The sequence below is a fragment of the Rhinoraja longicauda genome, chromosome 30, assembly GCF_053455715.1.
Source record: "Rhinoraja longicauda isolate Sanriku21f chromosome 30, sRhiLon1.1, whole genome shotgun sequence".
In the NCBI taxonomy this organism is placed as follows: Eukaryota; Metazoa; Chordata; class Chondrichthyes; order Rajiformes; family Arhynchobatidae; genus Rhinoraja; species Rhinoraja longicauda.
The window spans coordinates 29,434,770-29,449,655 of NC_135982.1; the positions used below are offsets into that span (position 1 = coordinate 29,434,770).

Consider the following 14,886-nt stretch of genomic DNA (forward strand, 5'->3'; position numbering starts at 1 on the left):
ACGCAGTGGGAGGTACAATGAGGATATTACACCATTCCCTCTCCTCTTTCTCACCCCAGCCCCACTCACAACAATGACATCTCATTCTCCAGTTCATCCCTGGAGCGGCCTAACATCATGAAGACATCTTTTCCAAGTTAGAGAGTCATAGTCTTGCAGCGTGGAAACAGGCCCTTCGGCCCAATTTAACCATGTGCAGACTCCACACAGGTTAGGATCAAACCCAGGACCCTGGAGCTACCAGACAGCAGAACTAATCGCTGCACCACCGCACGGCCCAGATGGTGCTAAACAAGCTGCTTCAATACTCACTGCTTAAAAACGAGAAGCTTGGAACTTTTACGTGACATGTATAAAATGTGAAGATAGACACAAAATGCTGGAGTAACTCAGCGGGACAGGCAGGCAGCATCTCTGGAGAGAAGGAATGGGTGACTGGTCTGTCTGAAGAAGGGTCACCCATTCCTTCTCTCCAGAGATGATGCCTGTCCCGCTGAGTTACTCCAGCATTTTGCGTCTATCTTCGATTTAAACCAGCATCTGCAGTTCCATCCTCCACATGTATAAAGTGTGGGCAGCTGGGAGCAGAGAACCATCTCCTGCCTTACCTTCAGGTCCTGACACTTGGGGCTGTACATGGACATGCGGTAGGCCAGCAGGGGGCACCAGAACGGAGCCTTGGTCTTACCATCATCCTCAATACAGATCCAGCCAGGTTGGTTCTCTGTCGCTGGCAACAGGGGAGAGAGAGAGAGAGAGAGGGAAGATAATCAGACAAAGGAGTTCACTGAAAAACACAAACTCTAAAGTTACTACAAGACACTTCGAACACCTCAACCATCAAGTTTCCAGAATGAATTCCAATTCAGCTGTAATTGGTTTTGAGTGATTCTAAAAAGTGTTTTTTTATAAAACAAAGTCACCAAACCTTCTTCACCATATTGTGTCCCTGCTGCCCACAGTTTCTCTCCAAACCGTGTGCACTTTGGCCACTCATTGTGCAGAGAGCTGAACCGGGTACAGATGCACAGGTCAGATGGAGCTCACTGCAGCCACCACCAGCTGCAAGCAGCAAATCTCAACCGTCCATTTCTGGATGACTAACCAGCAGCACCGATTCCCCTCCTCCGACCCCTTTCCACCACGGGCAGTCACAGTGGCGCAGCGATAAAGTTGCTGCCTTACAGCGAATGCAGCGCCGGAGACTCGGGTTCGATCCTGACTACGGGCGCCGTCTGTATGGAGTTTGTACGTTCTCCCCGTGACCTGCGTGTGTTTTCTCCGAGATCTTCGGCTTCCTCCCACACTCCAAAGACATACAGGTATGTAGGTTAATTGACTGGGTAAATGTAAAAATTGTCCCTAGTGTGTGTAGGATAGTGTTAGTGTGCGGGGATCGCTGGGCGGCGTGGATTCGGTGGGCCGAAGGGCCTGTTTCTGCACTGTATCTCTAAATCAAAATCTAAAAAACATCCCCTCCTTCAGCTTCACACTTCGCTCCTCTATCTCTCAGCATTTTGTCATCCTCCTATCCGTGGCCTTTGTCCAACCAAGCCCCTCTCAACTGTATCCACCTATCACTTGCCAGGCTGTGTCCCCTCCCCACCTCCCTCTTCCCTGCTACAATCAGTCTGAAGAATGGTCCCGTTCTGAAATGTCACCGATCTATCTCCGTATATGCTGCCTGACCTGCTGAAGGGCTTGTTTCTGTGCTGTATCGCTGAAGTCTAAAGTAAGGTCTAAACCAGCTGATGGGGATCAAGTGCTTTCCAGTTACAGCGTTAAATCAGGCAAAGATTTACCACGGTAACTTAAGACAATCGAGCCATTAAATCCAGATTATAAAAAGCTTTGATGCCAAGTAATTCCCATTTATGCATAATCAGATGGCCTTACAATTTCAGAGCAGAGTTATGGGACTATCTCACAGCCTGGGTAGGTCAGCAAACATCACAATATGTTCCAAGCTGCGAATTGTTTGGTAATTAAATGCCATCAAAATGAAGAGCGACCCACACAGTTTAATAGGGAAGGCCATTAATCTCAGACAGCAGCTGATGGCTGACGTTTATACAGGCGGGTTGGTGCCAATGTGTGGGCAGGCACTGCAGCAGACAGCGTTAGTCACTGCAGCCCAGAGCATGCACTAGTCCCACAACATGTGGGCAGGCACTGCAGCAGGCAGTGTTAGTCACTGCAGCCCAGAGCATGCACTAGTCCCACAACGTGTGGGCAGGCACTGCAGCAGACAGTGTTAGTTACTGCAGCCCAGAGCATGCACTAGTCCCACAACATGTGGGCAGGCACTGCAGCAGGCAGTGTTAGTCACTGCAGCCCAGAGCATGCACTAGTCCCACAATGTGTTGGCAGGCACTGCAGCAGACAGCGTTAGTCACTGCAGCCCAGAGCATGCACTAGTCCCACAATGTGTGGGCAGGCACTGCAGCAGACAGCGTTAGTCACTGCAGCCCAGAGCATGCACTAGTCCCACAACATGTGGGCAGGCACTGCAGCAGACAGCGTTAGTCACTGCAGCGCAGAGCATGCACTAGTCCCACAACATGTGGGCAGGCACTGCAGCAGGCAGTGTTAGTCACTGCAGCGCAGAGCATGCACTAGTCCCACAACATGTGGGCAGGCACTGCAGCAGGCAGCGTTAGTCACTGCAGCGCAGAGCATGCACTAGTCCCACAACATGTGGGCAGGCACTGCAGCAGGCAGCGTTAGTCACTGCAGCGCAGAGCATGCACTAGTCCCACAACATGTGGGCAGGCACTGCAGCAGACAGCGTTAGTCACTGCAGCCCAGAGCATGCACTAGTCCCACAACATGTGGGCAGGCACTGCAGCAGGCAGTGTTAGTCACTGCAGCCCAGAGCATGCACTAGTCCCACAACATGTGGGCAGGCACTGCAGCAGGCAGTGTTAGTCACTGCAGCCCAGAGCATGCACTAGTCCCACAACATGTGGGCAGGCACTGCAGCAGGCAGTGTTAGTCACTGCAGCGCAGAGCATGCACTAGTCCCACAACATGTGGGCAGGCACTGCAGCAGGCAGTGTTAGTCACTGCAGCCCAGAGCATGCACTAGTCCCACAACATGTGGGCAGGCACTGCAGCAGGCAGTGTTAGTCACTGCAGCGCAGAGCATGCACTAGTCCCACAACATGTGGGCAGGCACTGCAGCAGGCAGTGTTAGTCACTGCAGCCCAGAGCATGCACTAGTCCCACAACATGTGGGCAGGCACTGCAGCAGGCAGTGTTAGTCACTGCAGCCCAGAGCATGCACTAGTCCCACAACATGCGAGAGAGTGGGGAGAGGATCACCATACCTTCTGCTGCTGATTGCACAGTCCTGCCTCCTGTCTTATTCACTTCTCCCTCCTCCTCCCACTTCTTTCTCCCTCACTCACCCTCCACTCACCCTCCCCCCACCCTCCCCCCCACCTCCCTCCCCCTCCCCTCACCCACTGACGGCTGTCACCGAGCCTAGAATCGCTCGGCCTTATAAACTCAGAGTGGGCAGCACAGTGGCGCAGCGGGTAGAGCTGCTGCCCCACAGCGCCAGAGACCCGGGTTCCATCCTGATAACGGGTGCTGTCTGTGCGGAGTTTGCACGTTCTCCCCGTGACTTTTCTCCGGGTGCTCCGATTTCCTCCCACACTCCAAAGACCTGAGGGTTTGTAGGTTAATCGGCCTCTAAATTGCCCCTGGTGTGTAGGGAGTGGATGGGAAAGTGGGCTAATGTAGAACCTGTGTGAACGGGTGATCGATGGTCAGCGTGGAAGGCCTGAGACTGCCACTCAACCCCAATCTCTGCCATCCAATCATGGCTGATCTATCTCTCCCTCTCAACCCCACTGTCCTGCCTTCTCCCCATCAACCCCTGACACTCGTACTAATCAAGAATCTGTCAATCTCCTCAGCTCCCAACCACCCCTGTACCACTGCTCACCCTGCTACCCCCCCCAATAGTTTTTGGACTACTCTACTACTTGTAAACTGCCCCTCGGGGACAAATAAAGTGTTTTTGAACTTGAACTTTAAAATATCCATTGACTTGGCCTCCACAGCCGTCTGTGGCAGAGAATCCCACAGATTCACCACCCTCCGACTAAGAAATTCCTCCTCATCTCCTTTCTAAAGGCACATCCTTTTATTCTGAGACTGTGTTCTCTGGTCCTGGACTCTCCCACCAGTGGAAACATCCATTATTGAAAGGAAGAGCACCAATCAAGCTGGCAGCGTTAGGGCCTGTTTACACGCTGTATCTCCAAAACCAAATTAATATACTAGCCCTTGTCAGGTACAACAAACTCCAGCATTCATTGACACCGGCGCTCACACCCACAATCTCCAGAGTGTGAAACAGCAACAGCTACTCACTAGCATATTAATGAATAGAACACAATGCTGGAATAACTCAGCGGGACAGGCAGCATCTGCGGGGAAAAGGAATGGGTGCCTACAGAGTTGCTGCCTGTCCCGCTGCCTGTTACTCCAGCATTCAGTGTCTATCTCTGGGGCAAACCAGCGTCCGCTGTTCCTTCCTGCACAGCAAGTTAGTAGATGTGTCAGGGGTTGTGAGGAGGAGAATGGGTTGAAGAGGGGGAGATAGCTCAGGCATGATTAGGGTTGCCAACTGTCCCGTATTAGCCGGGACATCCCGTATTTTGGGCTAAATTAGTTTGTCCCGAACGGGACCGCCCTTGTCCCGTATTAGTAGGGTTGCCAACTTCATCACTCCCAAATAAGGGACAAAGGGTGACGTAACCGCCCCGCGCCCCACGTGACCTCACCTAGCCAGCGGCCACGTGCTCCCGCTCCACCACCAATGGCGGCCGTCCGGGCCGGGCGGAGCGGGAGCACGTGGCCGCTGGCTGGGTGAGGTCACGTGGGGCGCGGGGCGGTGACGTCACCTTGTCCCGTATTTGGGAGTGAGGAAGTTGGCAACCCTGACACTCTCACACGCATTTACAGTTACCTACTTAGTGCAACTTTAGCCATGTGTAGCTGGTTGACCCAGGTAATCTTGCTGCGTGGATTTGGTGTGTTAAACACCACCATGAAGCTAACCGGACGCCCAGACCTGCAACCAAAGACAAGGAGGGTTGGGAGGGAAGAGGACAATTAATCTCAGAGTCATTCACGAGGCAGAGGAAATCTTAAACAGCTGTTGGAAAGTTAAGCAGAGAGGTTTACTGGTTAAGTAAGCTGTATCTGTACAGTTGTCAGAGAGCAAGTTGCTGTGAATTATAGATTAAAAGCTAAATCCTCACACAAGCGCTGGATAGACACTCCTGCAAGCTGATTTGGTAAATGGATATTTTTTTTAAATAAGAAAAGGAGAATTTCCACTAAATCAATAAGACGTTTAATACCGAGCGCAAGTGGTGCATTTTTATTTTTAAAACTTTAAACCGATCATATTAAGAAAATTCCATTTGACATATTTAGGACATGTAATGTAGATTGTTGTGGTCCCTTCCTGTCTCAGTCAACAAGACACAACTCCACAGCTGGGATTCTAGATCTCGCTGCTGGCCAGAAACCCAAAAAACTAAAATCTCAACTACATTCATACGTTGGCGAGTTCCAGGAGCAGAATGAGGCCATTCGGCCCATCAAGTCTACTCCGCCATTCAATTGTGGCTGGTCTATCTTTCCCTCTCAACCCCATTCTCCTGCCTTCTCCCCATAACCCCTGACACCCAGGGATTATTTTCAGTTTTGTTTTCAAACTTTCAGCAAAGCCAGTTTGTTTTTTAATAATCGGTGATGAATTTTGCAACCTCTGTAATGGGGGGGGAAACAAATCAAAAATCACCAGAATAAACACCCGTTCCTTCAGAAACATATTCTAGTGCCCCATCTATCGACAATAGACAACAGGTGCAGGAGGAGGCCATTCGGCCCTTCGAGCCAGCACCGCCATTCAATGTGATCATGGCTGATCATTCACAATCAGTGCCCCGTTCCTGCCTTCTCCCCATACCCCCTTACTCCGCTATCTTTAAGAGCTCTATCTAGCTCTCTCATGAAAGCATCCAGAGACTTGGCCTCCACTGCCTTCTGAGGCAGAGAATTCCACAGATTTACAACTCTCTGACTGAAAAAGTTTTTCCTCATCTCCGTTCTAAATGGCCTACCCCTTATTCTTAAACTGTGGCCCCTGGTTCTGGACTCCCCCAACATTGGGAACATGTTTCCTGCCTCTAACGTGTCCAACCCCTTAATAATCATACGTTTCGATAAGATCTCCTTTCATCCTTCTAAATTCCAGTGTATACAAGCCTAGTCGCTCCAGTCTTTCAACATATGACAGTCCCGCCATTCCGGGAATTAACCTAGTAAACCTGTAGTCTCTAGTTTTTTAAATATCTGAGACAGGTCTCACTCACTACAGTTGTGTTAATTGTTTTAAACAACAGATTGTTTTAATTATTCCAATTACATTATTTCAACTACAATTCGTTGGCACAAAAACGTAGTGGGACTCGTGTGTCTTTGATGGTAGCGCAGCGGTAGAGTTGCTGCTTTACAGCGAATGCAGCGCCGGAGACTCTGGTTCGATCCTGACTACGGGTGCTGCACTGTAAGGAGTTTGTACGTTCTCCCCGTGACCTGCATGGGTTTTCTCCGAGATCTTCGGTTTCCTCCCACACTCCAAAGACGTACAGGTATGTAGGTTAATTGGCTGGTTAAATGTAAAAATTGTCCCTAGTGGGTGTAGGATAGTGTTAATGTACGGGGATCGCTGGGCGGCACGGACTTGGTGGGCCGAAAAGGCCTGTTTCCGGCTGTATATATATGATATGATATGATGATGAAGTGACTGCAGAACACCACCCGCCCCACGCGCACTCACTCCACTTGCCCCCACTCCAACTTACTTGTCCGGTTTCCCTGGTAACAGGAGGCGGAGGTGGCACCTGTTTGCTGACTGGATCTCATCCTCCTTGATCCTGATCAGTCTCTGTAGCGCTCTGTACCAATCCCGGGCCACAGGCAGGTTGAGGTTCTAGGAGCAGGAGACAGGTGGCAATATTTACAACCATCCTACACAGGCGGCACCTGGCGCAGCGGGTAGAGCAGCTGCTCACAGCGCCAGAGATCCAGGCTCCATCCTGACTACAGGTGCTGCCTGTACGGAGTTTGTATGCCCTCCTCGTCACCTGCATGGGTTCCCCCCAACACCCCCCTCCCCCCCCCGAGATATTCAATTTCCTCCCGCACTCCAAAGACGTACAAGTTTGTAGGTTAATTAGCTTGGTATGAACATAAATTGTCCCTAGTGATTATAGGATAGTGTTAGTGTTCGGGCATCGCTGGTCAGCATGGGCTCAGCGGGCCGAAGGGCCCGTTTCTGCACTGTATTACTAAACTAAACTAAAGGTGTTCTATGACTGATACAACAGGTACTACACCAATTACATCACTTACACAGAGACCCATTGCATCCTTTAGATTGAGAGATACAGCATGGAAACAGACCCTTGGGCCCACTGTGCCATCCAGCAATCCCCACACACTAGCACCATCCCACACAACACGTGCCAGGGACAATATTACCAAAGTCAATTAGCCAACAAACCCACATGTCTTTGGAGTGTGGGAGGAAACCAGAGCACCCGGAGAAAACCCACGCGGAACACGGGTACAAACTCTGTACAGGCAGCACCCGTAGTCAGGATGGAACCCAGGTCTCTGGCGCTGTGAGGCAGCAACTCAACCCGCTGCACCACCGTGCCGGACTCGAGCGCCATCGCCACTGAGAGACGATGGCACCCACACACAGCAGCAGGTCACTGCACCCGACCGGGTTATTAACCAAGGTGTAAAGCTCCAGCCTCTGGTGCCCCATTACAGTTGTTCTGACACCAGCTACTCTGGTCATTCAATCTCTTTTGCAGGCAAGCCAAACATTTGTCCATCCCCAAATGGCCTGCAGGAGGTGCTGGTGAGCTGCCTTCTTCAACCACTGCAGAGCTTCAGGTTAATTGGCTTCTGTAAATTGTCCTTAGTGTGTGGGATGGGAAAGTGGGATAACATAGAGCTGGTGTGTGCTGGTCGGCATGGGCTCGGTGGGCTGAAGGGCCTGTCTCCATACTGTGGGGGGGGGGGTGAAATAGTGGGAGAAAAGTGTGCGCACTCAGGATGGAGAGTGAAAGGGGGAGTTACATCAAATTGTTGTACTGCTGGGGTGTGAACTGCCCCAGTGGAACACCAGGTAATGTTTCTTCAGTCTGTGTGTGGCCTAGCTCTGGAAATGGAGGCACAGGATGGAAGGGCAGTTACAATGGGGAGTTCCATTTTCTGTTCGTGCCCTTAAAGCTGTTTCTGATTGGACTTGGGTAACGGTGATCCTCACACAGTTAGTCAGAATGATCACAGGTGTAGAGTATCACAAAATGCTGGAAACATAGAAACATAGAAAATAGGTGCAGGAGTAGGCCATTCAGCCCTTCGAGCCTGTACGCACCGCCATTCAATATGATCATGGCTGATCATCCAGCTCAGTAACCTGTACCTGCCTTCTCTCCATACCCCTTGATCCCTTTAGCCACAAGGGCCACATCTAACTCCCTCTTAAATACAGCCAATGAACTGGCCTCAACTACCTTCTGTGGAGTAACTCAGGAGGTCAGGCAGCATCTAGAAGGGGGGGGAATGGGTGACCTTTCAGGTCGAGACCCTTCTTCCGACAAGTGTCGAGTTGACTTTTCCCTTCACATTGTGCAGTCATTAAGGTGGTGCAGCGGTAGAGCTGCTGCCTCACAGCGCCAGAGACCCGGGTTCCATCCTGACTATGGGTGCAGTCAAGAGTTTATATGTTCTCCCCGTGACCGTGTGGGTTCAATCCGGGTGCTCCGGTTTCACCCACATGGCACAGACGTACTGATTTGTGGGTTAACTGACCGGTAAATATTTATAAATTGTCCCTCTTGTGTAGGATAGTGCTAGTGTACAGATGGTCGCTGGTCAGCATGGACTCAGTGGGCTGAAGGGCCTGTCTCCGTGCAGCATTGCTAAAGGGTTGTGCTGGACACAGCTCCTCAATGACCTGGGTTGCCCATAATTCACACACACCGCTGCCCATTCACACACAAAGGGAGAGATTACACAATGGATATCTGTCCCATGTTCTATTCCAAAATTACAAAAATAGTGCCCAATTTTTCGCACAGTTAAAGGAGGAGCAGATATTTTTCTGAAGCAGAGGTTGATGGTTAGTGTTGAAGGTGGTCTTACCCGATACGTGCCGTTGAGCGTGCTGATGAGCTGTGTGATCTGGGTCACCACGGCCAGATCCTGCTGCAGGTCCCGAAGCTCTTGGTAAAGGCGAGGAGGTCCCATGTAAATCTTCGCTGAGGATGAACGAGGACAATTAACGCAGGGCACAAGCCCAACGGGGAGAAGTTGTGGATAGTACATGGGAATGTCAGAACTCCAGCCACCGAATGACCATTCACTCCCATCCCATGACACAAACGCACTCCGATGTACCTCACCCATCTACCAGTCTACCACCCCACCTGTACCCACCTATCACTCGCCAGACTCTGTCCTGCCTCCACCTCTCTTTTCCAGCTCTTCCCCCCCCCCCCACACAATCAGTCTGCAGAAGGCCTCCACTGATGCTGCCTGACCCGCTGAGTTTCTCCAGCACTTTGTGTTTTGCTGAAGATTCCAGCAGCTGCAGTTCATTCAGTTTATTATCTCTGTCCTAGCTCACAGCTCTACAGTTTCCAAGTACATCAGTCCCCCTGGACATCATTAAACACTGAGGATCAACAGGTAGAAGTGTGGGGTGGGGAGGGCCGGGAGAAACCAGAACGCCCAAGCCCATTCCTAGTGTGACCTTCGTACAGAGAGTTGATGAAGAAATATCTTTTCTCCAGAGATGCTGCCTGACCCGCTGAGTTATTCCAGCACTCTGTGCCTATCTTTAATTAGTTGGTCAGTTAAGTATGTGCGTCAAGTCAAGTCAAGTCAAATTTATTTGTCACATACACATACTCGATGTGCAGTGAAATGAAAGTGGCAATGCCTGCGGGTTGTGCACAAAAAGAATTACAGTTACAGCATATAAATAAAGTTAATAAGTTACTAAACATAGCACAAAAAGTGTCGACAAAAATTTAGTCTCTGGGGTTATCAAAGTTGACAGTCCTGATGGCCTGTGGGAAGAAGCTCCGTCTCATCCTCTCCGTTTTCACAGCGTGACAGCGGAGGCGTTTGCCTGACCGTAGCATCTGGAACAGTCCGTTACTGGGGTGGCAGGGGTCCCTCATGATCTTGCTTGCTCTGGATCTGCACCTCCTGATGTATAGGTCCTGCAGGGGGACGAGTGTAGTTCCCATGGTGCGTTCTGCCGAACGCACTACTCTCTGCAGGGCCATCCTGTCCTGGGCAGAGCTGTTCCCAAACCAGACTGTAATGTTGCCGGACAGGATGCTCTCTACAGCCCCAGAGTAGAAGCAATGAAGGATCCTCAGCGACACTCTGAATTTCCTCAGTTGTCTAAGGTGGTAAAGGCGCTGCTTAGCCTTACCCACCAGTGCGGCAATGTGCGTTGCCCACGTCAGATCCTCTGCGATGCGGACTCCCAAGTATTTGAAACTGCTCACCCTATCCTTGGATGAAGCTCTGTTTGTCCCACTCTCCACTAATTTCTCCAAAGCACTCTGAATACTTTACACTTGCAAGTATTTACCCATTGGCCTTATAAACAATGTTCAATATATTACCTCCAAGAATGGGGAGTGGTGACCCAATGATAAAACACAGCCCCGAGCCTGTGGTCAATTACAAACTGCACCTGCAATAAATGGAGGAACTACAGATGCTGGTTTACACCAAAGATAAACACAAAATGCTGGAGTAACTCAGCGGGACAGGCAGCATCTCTGGAGAGAAGGAATGAGTGACGTTTCAAGTCGAGACCCTTCTTCAGACTGTGAGTCATGGGGGAGAGAGAGAGAGAGAGAGAGAGAGAGAGAGAGAGAGAGTGAGAGAGAGAGAGAGACAGAGAGAGACAGAGAGAGAGAGAGAGAGAGAGAGAGTGAGAGAGAGAGTGAGAGAGAGAGTGAGAGAGAGAGAGAGAGAGAGAGAGAGAGAGACAGAGATATGGAAGGGTAAGGTGTGAAAACGAGAGATCCAAAGGGGATGAACATCACGGAACATGTGGAATGGATCATTGTATCAGTGTTAGCTCGGGGAAGGTGACAACGAGACATAGAAGATTCAAATTTAATCAGGAGGACAGTCAAACTAGTCAGGGAACTAAGATGGAGAGAGAGGGCAGGCAAGGATTACTTGAAGTTAGAGACATCAGTATTCACACGGCTGGGTTGGGAACTGTCCAAACGTCTTCACTGCAGTAGTTCAAGAGGAGGGTTTGCACCATTTTTTGAGGGCATTTAGGAACGGCAATAATGGTCACAAATCAATAACTAGTTTGTTAAAAGTTGCACCACTTTCACCCCACAAGTTTCAAGATTGTGCAAGTCTTGGTCATGGACTTGTTGGCAGTGACCAGACGAGACAACCACAGCACACCAGACTTACTTGAGAGAGAGGTAGCCGAGGCCTTCTTGCTCCCTGGATGCTGAAAGATAATGGTGTCCTTGTCGTAGGCTTTGGCTTCCTGGCCCACCTCCACCACCTGGACCTGCAGCAGGGGGGCGCTCCACTTCACCGTGTACCTGGGGCCAACGGGCACCAAGCTGCCGATATCCGGCTGGCTCCTGCAACACACCAACATTGTTGGAGTTGTACCAGACGTTGGTGAGACCACATCTAGAGTGTTGTGTTCAGTTCTGGGCACCATGTTATGGGGAAGGAGAAGCCGGGGCCCACTACATTCTAGTTCCCCAATGCCATTGAACCATTAGATTAACCGTGTGGGAATTCCAGACTTTGGACATCAGAGTGTGGGGTTACATGGAGGTGGGTGTGTTGTTGTGTGCTCGCTGCCCCCACTCCTTCTGCCTGGGGGAGGACGTGGGAGGAGAAGATGGTGTCAGAGTGGCTCGAGCTATCAACTGGTCAAGGACACCTTGGATGGGGATCACACAGCCTCATGTAGCTGAGACAGACACAGAGTGCTGGAGTAACTCAGTGGGTCAGGCAGCATCTGTGGAGAACATGGACAGGTGACGTTTCACAGAGTGCTGGAGTAACTCAGCAGGTCAGGCAGCATCTGTGGAGAACATGGATAGGTGACGTTTCAGAGTGCTGGAGTAACTCAGCAGATCAGGCAGCATCTCTGAAGAGAAGGAATAGGTGATGCTTCGGGTTTGAGACCCTTCTTCAGACTGATGTACCTAATTCTGATGCCCAAACGTTGGCCAAATATTGGCAAGCCATTTGCCCATGTAGTGATTGAAGGCAAACCCTGGCCTACATCCCTTTGTGTTCTAGTAGGGGTTCAAAGCCTGAGCTCGTGGATAGTGGCCGATTCCATTTTTCTGAAATCTCAGAAGGATCCCATGGTCCTTTCTACTGCTGTTGCGATCATCAATCATCTGACTGGCATCCATGCATTGAACCATTAGGGAAAGCAGCATTTAATACGCTGCCATAACATTTGCTCAACGCAGCATATTGTGAAGAAACATTTTGCTCTACAATGCGATTAATAATAAAGTGAATAATACCACAATCTTTAAGGCTGCCTTGTGATGCAGTGGAACACTCATCAATAAGTTATCCATGTTGAACTCATCGTCAAGAGATGACCGCGCTGAGGAATGGGCATCTACTGAAGAACTCATATTGGTCAACTTTAGTTTTGTTCAGTTTAGAGATACAGCAAGGAAACGGGCCCTTCAGCCCACCAAGTCCACACCGACCAGCGATCCCACACACTAACTCTATCCTACACACACAAGGGACAATTTACCAATTATACCAAGCCATTTAATCTACAAACCTGTATGTCTTGAGTGTGGGAGAAACCGGAGGACTAGAGAAAACCCGCGCGATCACGGGAGAACATACAAATTCCGTACAGACAGCACCCGCAGTTGGGATCAAACCCGGGGTCTCTGGCGCTGTGAGGCAGAAAACTCTACCGCTGGACACTGTGCCACACAAGGGGAAACGCAGGGTCACGGTGAATCCCCCCACTTCCCCCCTCCCCCCCCCCCCCCCCACTCCCCCCCCCCCCACTCCCCCCCCTCCCCCCCACTCCCCCCCTCCCCCCCACTCCCCCCCCCCCCCCCCATCCCTCATCCATCACAGGAGCCAGGCAATGAGCTGTAAGAGGGTCAAAGTCAACACCAGTCCGGTACAGTGGGCAACAGGCAGTGCCTCAGGTGTGTGGATACAAGAGATAGTCCTTGACTAATGCACAGAGTGACTCTCACTCCTCAGTCTAGACTCAGATAGATATTAAACCACATCACTAGGGAGCCCACCTCTCACATCACAAACGCGTGCGGGTTTATGGTTTAATTGGCCTCTGGAGAAAGAAAACACATGCCTCGTGGACGAGAAAGTGTGATAACATGGAACTAGTGCGAGTTGGTGACCGATGGGCCATGTAGACATGTCAGGCCGAAGGGCCCGTTTCCAAGCTGTATCTGTAAAACTAAAAAAGCCTAAAAGACAACACTGGGTTTCTGCTCGATGAGCATCAGGCCAAGAGACGAGACCCACACGAACCACAAAGCTGGCCAGTGTGAGTTGGAATCGTTTGTGGAGAGAGGCCTCTGTACTCACTTCACATTGATGTTGGCACACACGAGGAGGTCGTTCAGCATAAACACCCGCCGCTCCTTGGATTTGAGGATCTGCCCCCTCTCCCCATAAACCGTCTCAGTCAGAGTCTCACACAGGACGACCTGCCGCTGGCCATTACTCAGCAACTGCAGAGAGACGAGAACAACGAGAAACAATCCAGTGTGCATGTTAGGTTTATACAGCCACAGAGCCACAGTCTCAGTCTCTCTCAGTCACACACAGTCAGTCTCCCTCTCTCACACACAGTTACAGTCAGTCTCTCAGTCTCTCACACACAGCCTCTCACACACATACAGTCTCACACAGTCACAGTCAGTCTCCCTCTCTCAGTCAGTCTCAGTCGCTCAGTCTGTCTCTTACAGTCAGTCTCACAGTCTCACACTCAGACAGTCTCACACTCAGACAGTCTCACACTCAGACAGTCTCACACTCAGACAGTCTCACACTCAGACAGTCTCACACTCAGTCTCACTCAGACAGTCTCACACTCAGACAGTCTCACACTCAGACAGTCTCACACAGTCTCGCACTCAGTCTCACACTCAGTCTCACACTGTCTCCCTCTCTCACAGTCACACACACAGTACACACACACACACACAATACATTGAAGACATGAGCAGAAAGGGTTTACAGCTACATCTAAACAGGATGTGCCTGCATTTCGGATGCTGCCAGTCTGGTGAGATGGGCTGTTTAGACGGGTCTTTGGTGATTTACTTGGTCATTGATCATGCCATTCAGTTTGTGAGGACATGGAATTTAATGCTCGACCTCGTCCCACGTTACTTTAGGAAGTGGGCAAGAAACCCAAGCACGCCTGTGGCCAACAGGTGGCCAGTGGTTTGGGCAACAGGCGACTCTGAGGCAGCCACTAAATTTGCCCTGGGACACACGCTACTGACACTCATGTGCAGACTGGGGGGGGAAGCAGGAGCGGGGTACAGATGGTGGATGATCAGCCACGATCACATTGAATGGAGGCACTGGCTCGAGGGCAGAATGGCCTCCTCCTGCACCTATTGTCTATGTTTCTATGACTTCATGCGATGAACAGCTCTTTGGGCAGTGAACTGGCAAACTGTGCTTGGGAGTGGAGCCCAACCCAGATTTGTCACATTGCCGCCCAGCCACTGTGGC

The 14,886-nt window shown here is 50.7% G+C and overlaps 1 protein-coding gene across 2 annotated transcripts in view; it reads right to left on the reverse strand.

Moving 5' to 3' along the window:
* The window catches only part of LOC144608179 (rho guanine nucleotide exchange factor 10-like protein), a 109,590-nt gene that overhangs the window by 24,559 nt on the left and 70,145 nt on the right, over positions 1 to 14,886 (reverse strand). For both annotated transcript variants that reach the window (XM_078425686.1, XM_078425687.1), the window contains 6 exons: positions 13,726 to 13,871; positions 11,569 to 11,747; positions 9,250 to 9,365; positions 6,891 to 7,018; positions 4,986 to 5,086; positions 609 to 730 (listed from right to left, as the gene is read on the reverse strand). In XM_078425686.1, coding sequence (XP_078281812.1) covers positions 609 to 730; positions 4,986 to 5,086; positions 6,891 to 7,018; positions 9,250 to 9,365; positions 11,569 to 11,747; positions 13,726 to 13,871 — 792 coding nt within the window. The remainder of the gene's footprint in view (positions 1 to 608; positions 731 to 4,985; positions 5,087 to 6,890; positions 7,019 to 9,249; positions 9,366 to 11,568; positions 11,748 to 13,725; positions 13,872 to 14,886) is intronic.